Source organism: Adelges cooleyi, unplaced genomic scaffold (genome assembly GCF_023614345.1).
Source record: "Adelges cooleyi isolate 19-005CV unplaced genomic scaffold, UGA_ACOO_1.1 ACOO_flye_CR_arks_rails_tigmint_CR_PRNA_21, whole genome shotgun sequence".
NCBI lineage: Eukaryota > Metazoa > Arthropoda > Insecta > Hemiptera > Adelgidae > Adelges > Adelges cooleyi.
This window is the reverse complement of record NW_026095871.1, coordinates 12,497,228-12,519,813: the sequence shown is the minus strand read 5'-3', so window position 1 is coordinate 12,519,813 and position 22,586 is coordinate 12,497,228. Positions and strand designations below refer to the sequence as shown.

Below are 22,586 nucleotides of genomic sequence, written 5' to 3'. Positions count from 1 at the left end.
CAATCGAAAAGCGCTGAAACGTGGCGTGGCGGTGCTTTTGGTGGCAAGTGTTGCGGTCGGATTAACGCGGATACACGTCAAACCGCGATGCAAAGCCGGTCTCGTTTGCGATATCTATACGGAACACAACACGACGTCGCTGTTCTTTTAGCACAGACACGATAGACGTGCACACTACTGTATGTACATAATATACACGCCCCGTCGGGGATTTACTAACGGAAGTGCCGTGTTGCGCCGGTTAGAACCTTTTTGTAAATAGATATACAGATAGGAGTTACACGGAGAGACGTCGCCGCCGAGACTTCTCGTCCGAGGGGGGCGGAGTGGGGTAGCAACTCAATTAATCACCCCCGCCCCCCCCACCCCCGGGTTAATGTCATTAATCTTAAGGAAACAAAATCCAGAAGAGGCTAATATCGCGCACACCCTCTCTTCTCCTCAAGCCCACGCGACTACCATACCGGTAATGTGTTTTTGGCGGCATCTGACGGTGTTGCCCGCCATAGCTATGACAAGGTAAATTATTCGCACGACGAGTTGCCTCGCTCGCGAACACAACAACAAAAGCGCAATAGTGTCTTTAGGGGTGAAATCGCCGAACCGCGCATAATGCGCAGTACGTGGCGCTGGCACGAGACCACCAGACGAGACTTATAGAAAACGTGCACCTGATGCCAGCAATATACGTTTTGATGTACAACTTTGCCAACTCGTTCGGCTAACTACTCCGCTAACAGTGTTTTAATTTTCAACCCTAAACGAATAAAAAAAAAAAACGACAACGGCCCTCGATAATTTTACCCCCTACACATAATCCGTGGCTAAACGCAAAGGCGTTGTGTAAGAAAGGTGTGATTCTTTTTAATAGTTGAGTTATAGTAACAGAATTTTACAGGTTTCGAATTTCTAAAAATAAATTATTTTCCGGTTTCAAATTTCTATAAAATAAATTATTTTCCGGTTTCGAATTTCTATAAAATAAATTTATCTTTCTTTCCAAAAGATATCGGAAATACATTGGATATATACACTTCTGTTCCTCCCCTCTTCAATCCCTCATATCCTTACCTCCTCTCGTTTCCTATTCTCCTCTCTCTCCTCATCTCATTCGCACTTGACTTTAATGAAAAGGCGGAATTATTCGAATAAAATCTGGATTACATCTAATCTCTTTTGTCTTATCAGATGTCTCTTATCACTAATCCTTTATCAGTTACCAGTTGACGTCATCAATCGTGACATGAAAATCTCCACTCAAATTTCGGATTGACATATGCATGATCATACATTGATCATATCATAGCTGACCGTGGACTCAATAGACAGTCGAAGATACAACGAGCAGGCTCGTGCTTCAAACGCTGGTAAAACAGCTGTTAATCCATACACACAAGAACCACATCAATTGAACAATGTTCGTACAAAAACGTGTTGCTTATTTCAGTTAACTATAAGCTACAAAACCAAGCCACAGAGTTACTTAATATGTCTCCCTCACTGTCTAACACAATCTTCCGTAAACGACTGTTCCTCCTCTTCGTTCAATAAACTCTAACCACCTTTTGTGACTTACTACAAACTCTGTTCCCTTTTTGTTCGTCGTCATTGTCAATGTCGTATTACTTCTCTACTTAGTTTTCCTCAAAAATACACAAATCGTTTAAAATGTAATCCCTTTATATATTTTAAGTAGCTATTTTATTTATTTTTTGTCTGTTTTATAAATATTCACAACATTTACATAAGACAACGCTTCAGTAGGGATTTTTGATCCGCACAATTCTTATTACTTTGTTAACCAAAATTTCTTTCTCGGCTAGGAGAAACATTGCCGGTCGATACTTATACATTTCATCAAAAATACAACTTTTGCCATCATAGTTGTGGATTTTTTTCCTCGACTTGTACCCACGAGAGTTTCGACCAAATTGGATTACAGACCTGAAGTTGTAAAAAAAAAAAAACTTTTCACTTCAAAGTTCGCAGCGAACTTTCGGTGAGTTAATTTTGTTCGTTTAGTTTTTATACTGTCGGAACAGATAAAATTAAAACTTTTTTTCTCTGATGTGATTTCCGATAGTAAAAATCCATAATAGGATCGTCGACTTTTGCCTTTTTGCATCTATGCACTACAGCACGTAGAAAAGTTGTAAGGTCGTATCAAAACGGCTTATGTAGCATTTGAAACTAAACCTACAAATTGTTTTTATCGTAGAGCAGCAACTGGTGGGACGTTTAATTTTCTTAAGCTACTCAAAAAAGGCAATCCGTTAATCCTCAAACACACGGGGAAAGATTCCACGACTCATTGCCTGGTATTAGATGGATTACTTATGTTAAAACTAATTTATTTTCGTAATATAATAATGCCAATCACGAACAAGTGGAAAAAAAAAAAAATCATAAACTTCCCCCTACTGTAAAGTCAGGCGTTACAGCCAAGGATTTGGCAGGAACATTAATCTTGGTCCGGTGGATTTACGGATAATATTTATACATATATATTTGTCAGTAAAAAATGACGGTTTCTCCAGGATTAAAATTACATCTGGCGTGCGACCGTCCCCCGAGACGATAGATTTCTACCAGTGTCTACTGTTCCCTTACCTACCCTCGCCTCGGTTCGTCATCAATAACCCCGCACACGCCCGAATTTCAGTGCTTAACCTTTACAGCTTTGGAATTCTTCTCGAGATAATAATAACAAATATCATACTCTCGTTGGCTTGTCGGAATTTATAAATTACTGATCGACTGGCGTTTGAATTTTTCTTAAAACAACGTTTAAAATTATCCGCTTCCTTATCACTTTAAATGCCAAAATCCATAAAAGGCGTCATAGAAACGTTTTGTTTTTCATTTAACCAATAAGCCCGTATGGCCGATTCCGGGGGTGTGAGAATTTCCACAGGAATTCACCCTATTGCCAAGTTTTTACCGATAACAATCTGCCTCCAAGACAACAGCTACCTTAAAAAGTCCAAAAGCTCTTTTGGAGGGACACTGTAGCGAGGTTGCCGATTCCTTATAAAAATACATCTAGAAAGGGTCAACTACCAAGCCCAAGCCAGGGGCGTGAGGAAATGAGATTTAGGTAAACTTGTATTGACTTTTCGGAACAACTGGTGTAGATTACGGGAGGTATTCTTATCTTGGAATCCGAACAACAATACCAAAGCAGCGCCTATGCGGTTAATCCAGTAAAGGGGAAAATCTACTAAAATATTCATACACTTATTACATTATTTAAAGTTTCTGCCGGTGCCTATATTACACTCTGGTGACCTTTAACCGCAGCAATAAAAACGATACGCCATAAAAACGTTGTATTTTATAGATTTAAAGTTTAAACATAATACTATATTTATTATACGACAATACAGACAAGTTGTGACGCTCACATACGGAAGAACTTTTATATTATTATAAATAATGCAATATTCTTTCGGTGCGTTCGTTTTCCACGAAAACACATAAAAAAAAGCTTCGTACGAAAATAACAATAATTTAAAAATTAACGAGATTTTAACTGTTCGATATGATTTTTTTACGACCAAAGCACACAATATATTTTAACATTCCATTAATGAAATGCGTGACTAATACCCGGAGCCGAGCACATAAATAATTTAACCGCGCCGGTTTCGAATCAATCAATATATTTTGAAGCTTACAATAGACAAGGCCCCGTTGGTAGTGTATATTATTATACTCTACATATATTAGCGCACAGTTTACATACACCAAATGTATTTTATTCGGTCGAAATGAATTATTGTTTCGTAAACGATGGCCGACTGTTTTCCGTGCAAGTGAAAGAGGAAATTGGGAGCAGCTGAAATGAGAATTGGCGCAGTAACCAGGTTAGAGGTTGGATAGAATTAGGAAATTTGGAAATTCTGGTCGCAAAACAACTACTACATTTTTGATCTCAGTTCCTGTCTAGGTTTTTCTCAATTGGACCAATACAATCCCAACACCGCGGTTAGTGTGGAATTTAGCCGTTTAAACATTACAGTATTCTATTGGATCTAAAAAAGCGGCAAAACCGTACATTTTTTAAATTGTTTTTTAAACGGATAATTCCAACGTTCTAATATGTGTATATGTAATATTATAAGTCAAGGTTGAAAGTAAGTTTTTGTTAAAAATCGAGATTGGCTCTTTTGAAAAACCCGAGGTTTATTATATAAAAAGCTCGGCGCTGAAATTATACGACACACTTTAAAAAGGTCTTGAAAAATATAATATATAGGTCTAGAAAAAAGAAAACCGACTACAACAAAAAGTCTGAAGTGACAAGACGACGCCAAGCATGAATTTAAAAATAAAACTCTGCCGACCGTATTGGTTATTTTGTAGAGCCGGTGAAAATAATTCTGAAGAAATCCGCAGCTTGAAAGAAACCGAGACAGCAAAAGTTTTTTCTTTGAAATTACCGTCCGCACTTAAATATCAAAATCTTTTTTTTTTTATTATTACTCGAGTATCACCTCTCGACAGAGGCCCAAAGCAACACTCTCCTCGTTTCGACACAATTCGTACCGGCAAAATAATTCATATTTTTGTAAAAAAAAAAAAAAAACTGATCGAACGATTTTTCAGTCGGTTTGTTTGTTTCTGTAGCTTTCCACAATTAGGTCTAGAACAAACGCGTACTAATAATATTATACGAACACTGTGTTAATTAAAAATTGGGATTTTGTAATAAATAGTTAAATATTTTTATTAGCCCGAACGACTGGAGCGCGGCGTCGGTTATCTTACAACAAAAGTCTGGCAATCCAGATAATAACTGGTAACTTTAATCGACTTTTTATTGTTGTTTTCCAACGATTAAACCGCGAACCGAAAGACCGGATACGACTTAAATTAAAAGAAAATTAACTAAACCGTTTCCGTTAACTTATTGCCGTCGGTATAGGCGCAATTAAAATGTTTAATTTAAAACAAAAAATCGAAAATTCGGAAACGCAACACTCGGCTCGAAAATTATCCCCGTTCGTGGCGTACTTACAATTTACACACACATGGATGTTGTCGTCCATTGTTTATATATATATATATATATAAGTTACAAATAATTATATTTTATACCGGACAGACTCGTGTCCCTCCAAAATGACCTTTGTGCGTGTAAAACGACCCACGCGGTTATCAAAATGCGTGGCGATCAGATTTTGGGTAGAATTATAGGGATGTGACGACGAGAGGGTCGTACAAGGACGGTTTAAAAGTTTTAGGGTACATACAGTTTAACGACAAAGACCACACAGCACAGCAGACGGACCATAATAACTGTCTAAAGGTTTTGATGATCGTTACCTAAATCTGAATACGGTCGATTACGCTGAACATATGATTAAAAAAATAGGTTCATATTATTACTGTACACACGTTTACCGGGGATTTCGGCACACACAAAACAGAACACCGAGTACACACCCCCGGAAGGGTTGCAGGGCGATTATTTTAATTAGACAACTCACATACATAAATTTAATTGATATTTGAAACAAAATCTATAGTAGGCCGTTATTCGCACAAATGTATTTGAATAATCAGACAAAAAAATGTATTCAAACGAACCTTGGACAGCACAAAAATCATAATACTTTACAATAGGGTTTCGTCCGAAAATTGAATGTGCAAAATGTCGTCGACTGAAAGGGATGTAAGTGGTTTTACATAGGCAAAATTTAGGAAAAAATTGGTTTGCATGATGTAGATAGTGTTCATTTATTATTTGTTAATTTTTATAAGATTCAGTGTCATTTTAAAATTTAAAAATTGTTCCTATTTTATGAATAAAAAACATGGTCGTAACAGTTGGTTTGCCTTGGTTTCGTTGAAACCCGATTTTTATTGAAAAATAAATAAATGCATTGAAATTGTACCATCCTAAGTATAAATTTCCAAGTTTTTGTAAATTACTGGCTGAAAAGTTATAAAATATAACTTATTATAAGTTAGAATATTTGATAATCGGTTTTTTGGCAAGAAATTAAATTTTCATAAAACGGTATTCACAAAATATTGTTCAAATATGATTTTTTTACAATAGAAATGTTTCAAAATGTACATACAAAATTGCTGAAACATTGGAATTCGTGCCAAAACACATCGTTATGAAATATTTTAATTGTTTTGCAGTAAGGATAAATCGATAGACAAAAAAAAAACAATAACTATAAAATATATATTTTAAAACTTTTAACTTTTCGCTGTCTGGGAATGATATTTGAAAATTATCCAAACAATTTTGCCCTTTTTGCTATTAAATGTACAAACGTGGGAAAATTTATAGTTTTTTTAACTATTTTATGTTATTGTATTTTTTTTGTATGTTGTTGTAATTTGTATATTTTTTTCACTAACAATAACATCATAATATAATACTAAATTTTTTTTAATGGATGTCGAACTCAATAGTACTAATCATGATTGGTTATGTTGGTTTGGAATGTTTAAAAAAATTGTAGATTGAGTTTACACAAACTGTCGGAAAATGTATACATGAATATGAATATAATTCAGTATAATGTATATTGATATTATGTACTCGTTGAATAACATCTCTAAAATGCGTTTCAAAACCGCTGTCGAATCATTTAAATAAGCGCCTTTTCCCGCCATCTCATTGACATTGACATCTCAGTTCGTTATGAATTATGATCTATAACCGGCTTTTGGAACTCGTTCAGAAAAACCGAAAAGTTTCAAACAAACTTTTATAATATACTAAATAGGGAACCGAAACTGTGTTGGCGGTTTTCCAACAAAATATATAAAACATCTGCGGACTTGTCGTTGACAAAGTATGTACACTCTCGCGAATATTAACAACAAACTCAAGTGCACAATTTAATCATTTTTTGTTTCATCTATAAACAATAGATTAACCAATAAAAAGTCACCCAATATTCGTCAAACCGCCTATTACTTATTAGTTTGTTTAAATTTTGCCCAGCTATGGTCGCAAGTGTGTTTATTAATTTTCGGCAAGTATCACTCCTAAAAAAAATATATTGTTTTGTATTTATTTATTTTTAACAGCGAAACAAAACAATTTTTAATAGTTAATTAATTAGTTATCATCCAAGCAGCAATAACCGGTATTGTCTTCTTGTATAATAATAATAGTAATAATACATAGACAACGGGCATTTCCACGTTGTATCTGATACTCGGCGACGGTTATTTGTTTTAACGATAAAGAAGAAAAAAAAAAAGAGTTTAAAACAAATAATAAAGCGAGTTCCTATCTCGACCGGATCGTATTCTTTATCAGCTGGTTGTAAAATAATTAAAAAGAAACGCAGCAAAATACAGCACAATTATTATTACCGTGTACAAAACCGGCATTATTTTTATATTGACGCTCGTTTGGCTTTGCTTAAAAAGTTCATCCGTTGTTTCACATAAAGTACCGTCTAAAAACTTTAATAAACGTTTAAGGTTAATTTTACTACGCCGCTTTTACCGGGTGTTTTTTTCTTTTTTTACTGGCCGACCCGGAGAAGTTAGTTAATTTAACATCTCACGTTTGTCCTGGATTTTAATATATATATATATCTTTTTCCATCATGCAACTGATCTCTTTAAAAGATGTTTTTTTTTTAAACATCAGTCAAGGCACATCTCGGTTTAAATGTTATCAAATCTTTTTCTTTTTTTTAAGCGGTGCAGCGTTTTGGTCTTAAAGGTTTAGGTTTTTTCTCATTATAATTATATAACGAGATAATACCTAAATATTATAATAATAACTTTTTTTTACCGTATCGCTAACAGACAATAATCGATTTAACGATTTCAATTATGTAACATAATCTTTCAGAATTTCATGAACTTACCCACCTACCCATAAATAACCCATCGACTAACACCCCTATCGGTTACCTCAGTACACAAGTTATTTAATAATATTTGTATTTACACGGGTATTCCCGAGTTTTCTTCTTTTTTTTTTTCAACTTTTGAAATTTATTATAAACCCTAAAAATGTGTACAATTTGGCTCGCCATTAGCATTTTTGAGTGTACAACACAAAATTAAATTCTTGAATAACATTAAATTACCATTCTCATGTCAAGTTATGACTCTGCAACGGTGTTGGTCGTTATTCGATTGCAAAAATTATTATTTTTATATTATTATTTTATTCGTGATTCATTCGAAAAAGTATGACGTATTATCGTTTCTAATATTAAAATTAGAGAAAGTTTTGAGATAAGTAATAATATTATCATATTAATAAAGTGTTTTTTTTTTCTAAACAAAATTAATAATTATTTTATTACATGTTAATTATAATAAAAATGATATTTATAATTTATTTGAACACAAATTGCGATTAACTTCATTTGTAATTTATTCGAATAAAGTATTATATTTTTATTTAAAAAATTATGTTTTTCGATTTGTTCAATTTGTAATCTATTATTTAATTAAATTTGGCACAACTCTGCATGAGAAATTATCTTTAATTTGATTTGCAACATGATACGATTTCAATTTCCTTCTTTATATTTCAAAATTAATATATATTAACCTTTTTAATTATTTAACAAATAAAAAAAAAAATGTTTTCTGTACTTTGGTCAGCGCGAGTATAATATTGTTGTCATGTTAACACTACACGGGATGACCCATTTGTATAAATTATTTATAGGCTGCATCTTTTTTTTTAACAAGGCTTAGTAAAAATAAAATTAATACTATGAAAAAATATCAACACAATTACAATGATAAAACGGCATTCGGCAAAAACGTATATTAATTCTGAAGGAGAAAAAACACTGAACGAAATTAGTTTAAATAAAGTAATTTGGCAAATGTATAAAAAGAAAAATACAAATTTATATTTAAATTGCTAAAGTGTGTGTGTGTGTGTGTGTAGTGTTTAAAACGAATAAAAAAAAATACTGCTATCGATCCGTCGCGAAGGGACTAAAAAAACCCTTAACAATGTAGGGCGGATATAAGCGGGAGTATTTTAAAGGAATAAAAAACTTGGTCACATTCATTTTTAATTTACTTATGTATATAAAAACAGAACACCCTACCCAGGATGCGACAAAAATGTAGTCTGTAGGTAATTATGATGAATATTCGTTATGCGTTTTTGGATTATTGTTAAGTTAATGAATATAAATTAATTGTGTCTATACGGAATAAATTATCGCCGTTAAAACTGATTAAATTAGATAATTAATTACCATACTGTTAGCCGCGCCGCGTCGTCCACGAACTTAAAAATTATTATTTACTATCCCCTTTTAATAATAAAAAAATAATATGATAAAAATACTCAACGAAAATGTATTCAATCACTTACTTTGAATCCTTTGTACCATTCTTTGATGGTGGCTTCGTCGTATCTGGTGTGCGATTTCAGAAAATCCATATCCTCTTTGGATAGTTTGTCTTTGCTACCAAAACAGCCCATATTTCTGTAAAAACGAGACATGTTTATTACAAGAAGGAAATTGAATTCACAATATCAATAAATTACAGTACTGCATGCAAAGTTATCGTTTACGTCGAGAGTATCTAATATAGAGTGTGGTCATAGTAGTAGAACTCAATCATCATAGGAACCATTTTGTGTAACCCACCTGTAACCGTCTGTCTACCCAGTAAAACGTATCAATTTGGCGGGTAATTCAAACCATTTTAATTATTGCGTTTTTATTAAGTGTAACTCGCTAAATACTCTTCCAGTTTAATTTTATTTAAAATAACTTTTCAATAAACAGTTTATTTTATACCACCCCCACTACAATACGGGGAAATTATGATACATATGTATAGTATAAGTATACTTTTGAGTGTACCGCGTGCACAATGGCCATTCATCAAATGTTTGTGTGTTGACACTCGATCAATAAATCCTAGAGTATATACTATATATTATAACAAGCGTGAGATGTATAAATAATAATATATCAAAATCGCCACCGTACCCCGAAATTGCAATTGCTCTTCCCGATCGTCGCACAGACAAGTTTCGGGAATAGTACGCGATATTGTAATACAAATAATAATAATAATTTAGCCGAAAATTGCCTTATTTTTCTCCAGCTAGAAGTGCCCAACTGTGTTTCGAATATATATTACATACTGTTATAGTAGATATACAGAAGAATTCTCTACTTCTCAGTCTAAACTGAAAATTGCCGACGCTTGACAGCCAACATCTCATCAATCATTACGACTCGGAGGCAAGTGTTTCTATATTTCCACACAGGAAACGTTCAATTTAAATATCATGTTGGGCCAGCTCGTGGTCTTCTCCGTACAGGGCCTGTTCGTCGTGTATCTACAGCTGTAAACGGGTACATATGAGATAACAACTGTGTAATACAGACGAACACCACAGCGGTTGTATTTTATGTACCGACACAAACGGTTAAATTATCGAATACAACAATATTTTCAATACCAATGACCGTTGCCCAAAAGAGAATATTAGTTATTGCTGCGACGATCCCATCAAAATAGAGGCTGAGAGAATCAGCTGATAAGAGAACTAATAGTTGATAAGGGAGAACAAGCTGATAAGAAATAAGAATGGTTAGAATCGCGATCTTATAACCCGGTCTGGTAACTCCCAACAGGGAAAAGCGTAGCCGTTTTTTTCCAATATGGCGGCCACCGGTGTGATGTTTTACACGCGAAAAAACAAAAAAAACGTGTCGGTGTCAATGCACACCGGTGGCCGCCATATTGGAAAACAACGGCTGCGCTTAACCCTTAAACCCTTTACCAGACCGGGTTATAAGATCGCGGTTAGAATGATATTTAGAATATTGTTATCTCAAAATTATGATCTAAGATCGGCACGGTGGTATATTTTTCCAATAACTATCAGTTTGTTCTCGAATGGCTGCCAAAAATGCAACTTCGCCAGAATATGCGATACAAAATAAAAAGTGATCTTCGTACTTGGGACTGTTGTTTGGAAAGTGACTATTATAGTGACTTACTAGCAGTCCTGAAACGAATTCAGGACGAATTAGTCGTCTCTGTAGTGCACGATGGGTGCCATAATTGACAGCGTTCAGCAACGACTACCGAGTCGTTTTTGCCCGTCGCCAATACTGACAAGTAGTACAGTGCACAGAGGACGTTGACAAATCCGATATAATGGCCAAATGTATACACCTCGTATTATGACAATGTCTTATCGCGTCAGACGATCCGAACACGGGAAATTGGCAAACAAAAGAACCGACGTTTTGCGCTTCAGTTTTGTCTTTACAGCCCAGAGAATATCTCAAATCCGCCACTGCCAGACGACGGCAAGTGCTACACGGTGTACGTGCACATTATATTGTTTGCATTGCGAAAACGCCGCCAGTCGATAATACGGTCTAAGTATAGCCGACATTGTGGCTTTTGTCGCCACGTCCGGATACAGGTCTTGCGGTCTCCACGTCTGCTTCGTGTACAACAAATAGCTAGCCCGTGTGTTCTGTATTATAATATTATTATCTCTTTAGCGCCGCCGCCGGAAGTCAAGGTCTAAAGTATAATATAGAACACAGAGCTGCACAACAACACTAACAGCAGCAACGGTAACACAATATACAGTGCCGATGAAAGGAACGTAGTACCAGATAGACTACTGAAGGTGACTCCGAAAACGGTGTTACTAATAACTCGAGTTATTAGTTTTGGACTCGGAGATGACAAACGTACCGAAAGCAAATAGTTATTTGATATCGATTTTGTTTTTTTTTTTTTTTTAGTAAACAAACAAATTAATCAAAATTTAAACTAATAAAGATCGCCTATGCCCGTTGAAAAAGGCGCGATAGAATAAAAAGTTTAGTTTTTCTTAAAAACATTTTAAACAGAGTACTTTTCAATAAACAAAAAAAAAAAACTCCCACAAAACCTTGCGTTTCAGCAATCGATTAAAATGGCTTTTGAGCAACGGTTAAAGGAAATTACAAAATTCATTCGAGTGAAATCACATTTACAACGATTAAATAATCTACGATTTTGTTAAACAAAATATTAGGACACGACAAGAATAAATCTAGTTGTTTTTACAATACAATATTGAAAATGCTCATACATTTGAAACATAAATACTTTACTGGTTGCTTTTTTAATATGATTTGTATTAACTATATCACTGGTATTATTGGAATGAAGCCCACATAGATTTTCACTCTTTACATCATCTAGATTATCGAATATCGTTTTACCCATGAATAAACGTACCTTCTTCTTTTTTTTTTTTTTTTTGTACTATCTTTTACAAAATGACCGACCGAAATATTTGCAGAGATGAAAAAATCGTAATTGAATTCGGCGTGTGTTAAATTGACAAGACCGTTTGTGTGAAAAATAACTCGACATCTTATAAGAAATTCACAAAGTAAATGTGAATAATAATAATATGACCGTTTATCCGCGGTCGATTAAACACGATATTATCAACACCGTTTTCGGTTTGGACGGTGACAGCTACCGATTAGTGTCAAGTCCACATTATAATAATATAACAATAATCGGCCGTCAAGTCGATTTCAATATTTTAGACTTGCCGACGTTTATGACGTGTTAAATGGCGCAAAAGAATACCGTCGTCCCGTGGGGATATAATAAAAACAATACAATAATAAAATAGACAATGTATTATATAATATTATACTATATTAATAATAATACAGGTCTGGTCTCGTCACGGCGGTGAAAAAATTGTCGATATTTTTGACGGGAATCGGAGTCACCGGCAGGCTTTTGTTTAATAAAAAACAACAAAAAAAATGCCCGAGGACGTCACAGGCCTTATCCGAGAAAAACTTTTGAAATCTCCAAGAGTATAATATTATACAAAAGTGTATGTATATTATATGCTTTGGCCGGGCGCAATATCGTAACTTACACTGTCGCGCATCATTTTATTTTAAATGTGAAATATGAAAGGAAATATAAAAAAGCGTAGGCGTTTCCAGAAAAAGAAAACTTATTAAAGTGACTAGGATGAAAAAAAATAACTATAAATTGTTGTTGTCGTTTCGCACAAACGTCTCCTCTGTGTTCTCTCGCCGTCGCAATATAACAATAATAATAATAATAATAATTGTTTTGTCGGTCCAAAGACAAATGACTAAGACGATTAAATTCGATAGGCGATATTATGCGCGTATAACGTAATAACACGATTAATAGACCTGAAGATAATAATATTATAGCGAGCCAGAGTAATCGAATTACCGTGATTACCAGAGTTTGTGAATCTTTGTCAACCAACAACGGTCGATGTGTATAGTATGAAATTCAATTTAAAAGCACTGCACAATCGCCCTTTGACAGAGTCGAGGGCACGCCAAACGAGGTACTCGATCTGAGTGTTTGCAATGCGGCTAGAAACGATCAAAGCCGATTTCCGAATAATTAGCGCACGGAGATGGTACAACAAGTATTGTCGAAATACTCGTTGTCAAATATTATGTATTTTAGCTTTGAAGCGTAGCAGAGAAGATGATTTTTTTTCACGATCATGTGTTTTTGTTTTATTTTAGAGGAGGTGAATAGAGTGAAAGGGCATTTATCAAATCTAAAACCAGGTACATCACCTGCTAAGAGATGGCCGATGAGAAACTGAGGAATTCAGCTGAACATAAGACATATTCTGGATCTAATGTCTGTCCTTCAAGAGAAATATTTATTTAAATAAAAAAAAACGTTTTGTGTCGGAATACATAGCGGTTATAATATAAACCGCCGAATAGATTTCTTGAAGTAGCAACTCTGCATAGATTAGAAATTGTATCTAAAAGGTACTCTAATGGACCATATATAAATCCAAAAAGTTTACCTCTTCCTTTTTGAAATCAAGAAAAACGGCCAAATAGTTTACACATAATATTAATACGGCGCATCAAAGACAAATATTTATGGTGAAATTATGAAAAGTTTTTGGAGTAGAACTGCCAATTATATAATTTTTTTTTGAATGATAATAAATATATATGAGGTTTACATAATACACCAACTTATTACTAATAAAGATTAATATAGCTTTAATAAAAATGAACAAAAATACTGGATATCATAAAAGCTATAGTCTATTTATAGTATTAATTTTATTTACATTTTTCTGGGCCGTTTAAAGTAGGACGTGAGAAAAAAATGAAAACAAGCGTCGGTTGCACAATTTATCAGACTATATAAATTAGAATACTATTTTTTTAACGCAATTCGTTGCTTTTGTTTTCTTAATAATTCTCATAAAAATCATAAAACGAAGGACACGTATGTTATTGATAAATAATTTATGGTAATTAAAACAACGTTTCTGACAATATACTTGTTTAAAAAAAAAATGTGATATCTTTTTGGTTCTCAACCCCTCATCGATTCACTAAAAATAGTAATATTTTTTAATATAGGTAAAAAACATTTTACAAGTTACCGAAATTTCTGTTGTCAAATTTCAGGAATAAAAAAAAACTATGTTTAAACTATAGTATTTCCAGAAGGCACACACGTGTGAACACAAAAAAGGAAAACGGTTTTTTATTTTTTATTTCGCCAAAAGCCCGACTCATTTTCGATAAAAGCCTACAAATATTGACTTTTATATTGCACATGGCACGTTTTTCGGCTTATTGTGCACTTTCGAGTTCAACCGACTGCAAAAAGGGCAATTGAAAAAATCATATTTCCTACTAAGTCAATGCTATTACAAAGTGATGAGAGTGATAAAAATGTAAGCGAAAAATATAAATGAAAGGAACGCAAAATATTGTTAAGGAGTAGCGGAAAAATGACTTTCAAAATTCTTCTGAAATTATAAAATATATTTACAGTCAACCGCCCTAAATAACAATCATTATTTTTATCACTATCATGTATCTTGTCCTCTGTTATCAATATTATTCTTATCAAAATTACACCTTTTCTCAGCTGAATATCTCTTATCACTTTGTCATCCCTTATCAAAAAACATTCTTATCGATATTATATCTCTTCAGTAGATTAGATTTTTCTACATCCCCCTTTAATTTCGGAACTGATTACACGTGTAATAAGTTTTAATATTCAGCCGTCGAATTTACTTTGAAAACATGTTTATAAAATGTATAAAAGTTTATAAAATATCAACAGGTGCAGCTTGAGCTAAAACTAAGTTAAGATACAACTATGGTTGTGCTTTGAAACATGACTTTAGTGTGTGATACACATGAAATATTTCAACGTCTTTATTACAATGTACATTTCAAGCTCATAAAAGTCTCATAATACATAATTTTGTTATTTTAATTTGACCTCAATTTTCCGTATAAGGGTCGACGGCAGTGCTTTAAGTCGTCGAGACCTAACCCCGACGTAGAGTAGTATCAAACTCCAGCCGAGATGAAAATATGCTATCGCAACTTTGCAACACACATTTATTACACCGGCAACAAAAACAACAACAACAACAAAGAAAAACAAATTTAAACTACCAAAATCCTCGGATAAATTTCAGTTTACAAACGACCCGCAAACTGTGAAACTCGTTTAAAACCTACCCATCCATACCCCTACCCTCCAGTAAAGCATATATACATATATGGCGACCCGCATTATGTAGACTCGTTTGTGGAATTTATTCAAAAGTTTTAAACGAACTAACAACAGGAAACTTTTTTTACATATAAATACGATTTTACCATTAACCGCGTCAGTGCCGTTAAAAACGTCAATCAGACAACAAAATCAGCTTAACCTAATCAAAAATTTAATTGAAAAATTGATGTCTTATCGTGCGACGTGCAAGAAGTAATATTGGGTACAACAGTATTTTTTATTTTTTTACAACGGAATCTGGTATATGTATAAAAGTTTAAGGATCGATGCGGAGATGAGAATGCACTGGTTTTACAATGAGATTTGGTTAAAAAACTCCAGAAGAATGAGATGGGCATTAACGAGAGTGAGATAGAGAGAAATTAGTTCTGAAAAGCAAAGCTACAATGGGTTATCATTTAAGGTCTTAGTTTCGATAGTCTTGATTTTTCTATTTATTGTCTAACATCAGTTGTGACTTCGAACAACGTATTGTGATTCTTCCACGCTGAACGAATATGACTGTTGCTGTTTAGTTATTATTTTACTTAGAAAAGGTCTACCGGACAACAGATTATTTCTTATTTTTGAAGAATATTGCAATTAATAGCAGAGTGGCATGTTTTTCAAATATACTTTTACCGGTGTACAGTGAAATATCAAGACAAAAATAATTAACGGAAACTTGATCTTTAATTCGCTTGTTAAGGTGTAGTTTTTAGATACAACGTCTGGCCGAAGGTAGATGATCTAGTGTGGCATCACGATTTTTTTTTTTTTAAAAACTAATAAAATGATATACTTAAAAATGTTCTTTTACAACTGTTTTGTATCGAAGCGTTTGTTCGAAAGCGATTTAACGTGGCAATTTTTCCAATCGACTAAAAACTTTTTCATATTTCTTTTTTTTTCTTTCTTGAAACACAGTTGATAGGACGGTTTGCATTACACAATATGTGTAATAACACACAAGCCCATTGTTAAGGACGGTGCAAAAGCTGCTATAGAAAGGTCAATTTATGGTTTTTCGTAGAACTGTAAACCGTCGACAATAATAACAGTCTAACAACGTGTCAACGACTATTATAGTATATTATACATGTTATGATATTGCCGTAACGGATAATAATAATAATAATGTACTGTGTACAATGTATTATTATAACGGCTCGTATTCTCTGCGGTTAATTGATACCGAACGTTGTACAAATCCATAATGGTTTTAATTAAAAAATACAGAATTAAAACACCGCTTGGAGTGGAAAATAAATATATATATATATATATATATAATTAATTTGGCCGTATAGGGGAGACGCAGCGACACAATGCTTTGCGTCGGAGCATCAATTAAAAACAGTACCCGACAACGGCATGTAATGTTCAATCTGAACAGTAAATACTAAGCTGATGAAGACTGGTTGCTGAAAAAATATATAAATCCTTTAAAATATAGTCATATGAAAAAAGTAACGGAAACAGTGAGTAGCTAATCAAAAAACTTTTGTAAACCGAAAATTTAAAGCTAATTCGCAGCTTTAACCAGTTAGTTAATCTGGTATATTAAAACCGCCAAGGGTCTTTCCCCGTGTAAAACCAACACAATAATATTATTATTTTCCTCGTTTCCATTTTTAAAATATAACTGTTGAACCGTAATTTAATAAAAAAAAAAAAGAGTCGATTTGATGATCAAAAAACTTGATCACGTCAAATCCAGAGTTAGTTTATAGTCCATTCCAGAGTTGAGCATTATTCGAATAATTTTTTTTTTGTATCCGAATGCAACGATTAATAACATGAAATTAAAATGTACTTGATACAATTTTGCAGTGATTTCTTTAGTGTTTTTAAATAATTTCGATATATGAGAAAAAATTACACAATGATCTACAACGAACAATTTTTTTATGGCCAACAAAAATAAATGTTCTACGACTGATGTGGAACGAGTAGAACAAGAAAATCAAGTCAATAACAAAATTTGTACTTATTTCGCGATGAAACGCACTTGACATTTATTGCAAATATGAGTTTAAACATTGTCCACTAAATCGGGCATAAGTACTGCATAAATTTAGTTATAATAATTTGAAAACCGGCAAAATCGTGGCAGAGTGTATTAATGGTGTGCCTAAAACGAACGAGTATTTTTTTTAACGTATTAATATCTTTAAAATAACAGATTAATTATTTTCTAAAGAAATTGTTCCAAAAATGACCTATATTTATTTACCTACAACAATCAACATTGACATTAAATATTTTTATAATCATATTATTTTAAATTTCACGAGGTCGTGGGAACAACTACTTTCACACACATTTGAATGATATCTGATATAATCCACACATATAATTTATTTCCAACGACAAACAAGATGAAAATAAGTGTACTTATGTAACCTCTTGATTTTGTAAAAATCAAATATGTAATTTTCATACTAGTCGGCGATTTAGTGTAATAGTTCTTAATGCATGATATACCGGTTTTTTTTAATTATGTACATCTATATTGGTAAAATGAAATATTTTTGATTTTAATGAGGTCACGAAACGTGTTTAGATACGTCAAGCGAAGCGTATCAATGATTACACTGTTGAAAATCATACAAAACCTCTCAGAAACAACCGAAAACAATTAAAACATGAAATCGGACACAATTAGATGTGTTTAAAATTGTATCTGAAGCAATAGAGGCCAGAGATCCGATGTTTAAACACAAACGAATATCTATCAACCGAACGACGCGTCTCGTGCAGCGACTACTATCAGTTTCTCGACACCAATGTTTGTTTAACGGTAGGCGGCGGCGTGTGCTTTTCCAATTTTCCAAAAACTACACCCAGTCGAGTTTTGGTGTTTATTTTATACACAAGTCTGATAATAAACTTGTTCGGCGCGCGTCGAAATGCTTACCGGCAAGTCGAGCGGGAAACACGGCGAACACAATGTCGTATCGCGGAAACAAACGCCATTGTCGTTTTCGCCTTTTGCCCGTGTTATAATAATTATAATAATAATCATGTTTGCCCCGCCGTGTCAGACACATGTTTCCCCCATCCGGATTCCCACCCTCTCACCCAGGACATTGTCCTTAAGGTGTTCGCCGGCAAGAAGTTTCCCTTAGTATTATTTCACTCTCCTACGCTGCAAAACCGGAAGCCAGCAAGACGTATTGTCAACACAGTTCTGAGTATCAACGGTATTTCGACACAAAACGGATTTCGATTTCATATCACAGTAATATTTCCTATGAAATAACTGTTGAAGCTGAAAATACAACCTTAACCACCTAACCTAAATTCACCCTCATCCAATCGCACTTTCTTCCTCGCCTAAACTTCAAAAGTGAAATGACTCGAAAAAATGATTCCCATTTTAAAACCGACCCTTATTGTCAATATTGTCTATTTTTATTGAGGAACCCCCTGTATTAGACGGAATCCACCTTGGACGATGATATTGACTTTGTTACAAGATTCAAGAACAACGCCGACTGTAACGCAAAATGTTTAAATGTTTCGCCTAATAAAACAAATGTAATAAATAATAAAAACACCCAAGTAAGTTTATTTCGCTGTAGTTTATTGTAGGAAATAAAAGTAGGTACGTTTAAATGGGTTAAGTTTTTGACTACTTAAAAGGGCTATTGACAATACTCGGGCTGTCGTCGTGGTAATTGATTTGACAAGCATCGAAAACTAACAACAATCCATTAGCAGAGTGGTAAATGTTCTTATAGACCAAACTTGGGCAAGACAAAAACTAGCGGCAAGATGGACTATTAAGTCAATAATATGTCCTTTAGTTGTCGTCGTCTTATATCGAAAATTCTTCTATTATTGTAGTCAATATTGCTTTCTATCGTTTTGCCAGTTTATTTTCAAGTTTAAAACAAAGTTCATGTTGCCCATTGGTTTATATATTTTTGTGGTCGCTGAATTCAAACTAACACCGTAACACATGAATTGCAAGTATTTTGAAGCTCGACTTTTTTTTTTTAGTTGCTTGTTTTAATCAAAATTGTTCACTAATGAAAAACAAAATTGGCGAGCTTACAATACAGGGGTTGTTACATTGGACGGTATTCTATAATGGAATGCAGTAAGTACATTACTTTGCTTAAACGTTTTTTTTTTCTGTACCATAAAAATTAAATTAAAATACCACGTGTTTATAAAAAGTAAAAATAACAGAAGTCGACCCTACTCAACTTTGATCCAGCGCAGCTAGCGTAGCAAATCGGTTAATGTTAAAAATTAAAAATATGAATTTTTACATAACACGGTACAATACCGACTAGTAACGTCAGTTGTCTAAGACCATCAAAATCCATCTTCTATCACTTTTTTGGGTTTCTATAGTACATTGTACACCGCGTGTCGTCTATTATAATAATATGTAACCGTCCCAATACTGTCCCAACGGAAAAACATTACCGAAATAAAACCATCGCGTGATCAAATCCGTTCAAAATTTTTCTTCTAGACCGACCGCTATAATTATTATTGTTATTCAAGACCCGGTTGCTGAAATAAAAAGAGAAATCGGCGTACGCGTTTTTGGTAATTGAAAGTTCCTAAGAGAGGAACACCGACGACTAACCGACTAGAAAAAGTATACCGACATAATCGATTAATTATTATCATACAATTTCGCAACATAACCATTTTATGTATTAAAATTTTAAATAATATACATGTATATAATATTATGCCGAGGTCATAAAATTCGGCCTTGTGTAGCAATATCGATGCAACGATAGCTGTCGACCGAGTAGACAAACACACAGAGTGTATAATTTATATACTGCTGTCTAACGTGGAAAGCGCGCTGCCAATACAAATGGATCATATTATTATTAAATTTTGTGTAAAAACGGCAACAAGTCAATTCGATCAAGTCGTTCATCAGAGACGATGACATTTTGTTGTAAATCATTTCATAGTACTGTTTTTAAAATTATCTTCTCAACCGCTGAACCGATTTCTTCATAGAGGAATTCTGTAGATGAGAAATAATCTTACTTTAAAATATGTGCTTTAATGTGTGGCCAAACATTTTTTAATATAGTCCAATTAGTTCCAAATTTGTTTGGATTTTTTTTTTTTTTTTAGGATATAAATTACTAAAGAAAACGTTTTAATAATAACGTACATGTCCCCTTTGTTATTCGTAGATATTATATTAAATCCGCATTGGATACCACCACAACAATAATATGTTAATGATTAATGAAACAGTGTAATAAATATGTTAAATATGGACATTAATGAGATGTAAAAAAAAATACACAATTCGTATTCCATTAGAATTCCACGTTTCCAATTATTAAAAACATCTGTCGCGTTAAAATATAATCAAGTCAATAGTGTTTAAAATAATATATATTTATGCATTTGAACAATTAATAAACCCATATTTTAGTAATAACATAAGATTTGTTATTGAAATATGGATTTATTGGCCTCTTCGGGTCGTGTAAAGTCATACGATGGTGTTTAGTATTGCTTTCTATTGAAACACGGTGTAAGACAGATGACCGAGCACAACATTTTGTTAATTATCCAAAACACTAGTTACCAGTTAACCGCCGCCGTTAACTTGCTGTTTTATTTAAATGAATAAGTTCCTTCAAAAGAACTTGCAAATCATGTTGTGTCAAGGATTTCGGAGCAAGGAAGCGCCAGTATGTTATTAGGACTACATTTAAATCGATCAACAGCAATATAGTTCTGCCATAATAAAAAATAACAGTATTATAATACTACCAACCAAAACTTTAATAAAGTTAAATAAAATAAGCGAAAAATATGTGGATGGTTATTTGTTTGTTTTATCATATACATCAGAGGAAACATAGATTGCTAGGGATATCATTTATGGCCGCGTTTTTTCTAGCATACTTGAAAATATATGCTAGCCAAGGGTTGTCATTTATTTGAAAACACACTTACACACTTATTATTTTTTTTTTAAAACGTTTTCCTGTGACGTTAATGTTGTAGCCAATTGAGTTTTTAATTATGAAAATTTAATGAGGTCATTGCTATCTAGTTATTACTTTTTATTAAAACAAATTTTTAAAAAATTATTTATTTAGGACTATTCCAGGATATTTCATATGTACTGAGAAGATCCATAAAAAACTTAAATTACATTTTATACACAGGGTAATTCATTAAGGATAAGACACTCGAGGTAAGACACTCGTTATCTCTGTATTAAATTGCAATTTCGTAGTTTTTATTTTTGTAAACATTTTCGTTTAGCTGTGTTATTTTACAATATCATGAAATTACCAAATATGTACCTTTTTTTAGTATTTTCCAGAACTCTATAGACTTTTGAAAGTTAAATGGTAAAGTATAAATTCAATTTAAACTTTTTAAATTAAGAATAATTTGTTGAAAATGTTGACTGGTCGAAAACCCGTTTTGGATAATTAATTTTAAACTTTTGTAACTTTAAAAGTAACAATACAAATTTGCATATTTTTTAATGTTGTAAAACGACATTATCTAAAGTATGTACCTAACTCCAAAATGAAAAACTACAAAATTTCAATTATCTTAAGAGAAAACAAGCGTCTTATCCTCAACGAATCACATATCTATTATTTGTCTGAAAAAAAAATCTTGATCTAGATGGGTGGTAAAAACTTTTCTTTGCGCAACACTAAAGTCTTGTGGGACCTACTCGATGTAGACATTTTTTTATTGTGAACACTGTACTTAATACCTACACAGATAAAGACAATTGAGAAAACAAAAATATAGGGACGACGGTTGCAGTCAAACCCGGCATTGCTGGTCTGAGCAGAAAAATGTCTAACATGGGGCGGCGGCGGCCGACATATGTACCAATAGAATATACCAGAAGCTATTTTAACCGTTAGTGCCTAATTGTAATAATAATAAAAAAAAAACAATTAATAACTATTTTTAATTTCACCGACGAGCGAGCGTTTTTTTGACGATTCGAAAACACATGTGGCGATTTTTTT

General features: G+C 33.3%; 2 protein-coding genes across 4 annotated transcripts in view; both read right to left on the bottom strand.

Moving 5' to 3' along the window:
* LOC126834840 (neurocalcin homolog) overlaps positions 1-22,586 on the bottom strand; it is a 91,810-nt gene that overhangs the window by 13,909 nt on the left and 55,315 nt on the right. The window lies entirely within an intron of this gene.
* LOC126834839 (neuronal calcium sensor 2) overlaps positions 1-22,586 on the bottom strand; it is an 83,162-nt gene that overhangs the window by 5,641 nt on the left and 54,935 nt on the right. For all 3 annotated transcript variants that reach the window (XM_050567031.1, XM_050567032.1, XM_050567033.1), the window contains one exon: positions 9,341-9,455. In XM_050567031.1, the coding sequence (XP_050422988.1) occupies positions 9,341-9,455 (115 nt within the window). The remainder of the gene's footprint in view (positions 1-9,340; positions 9,456-22,586) is intronic.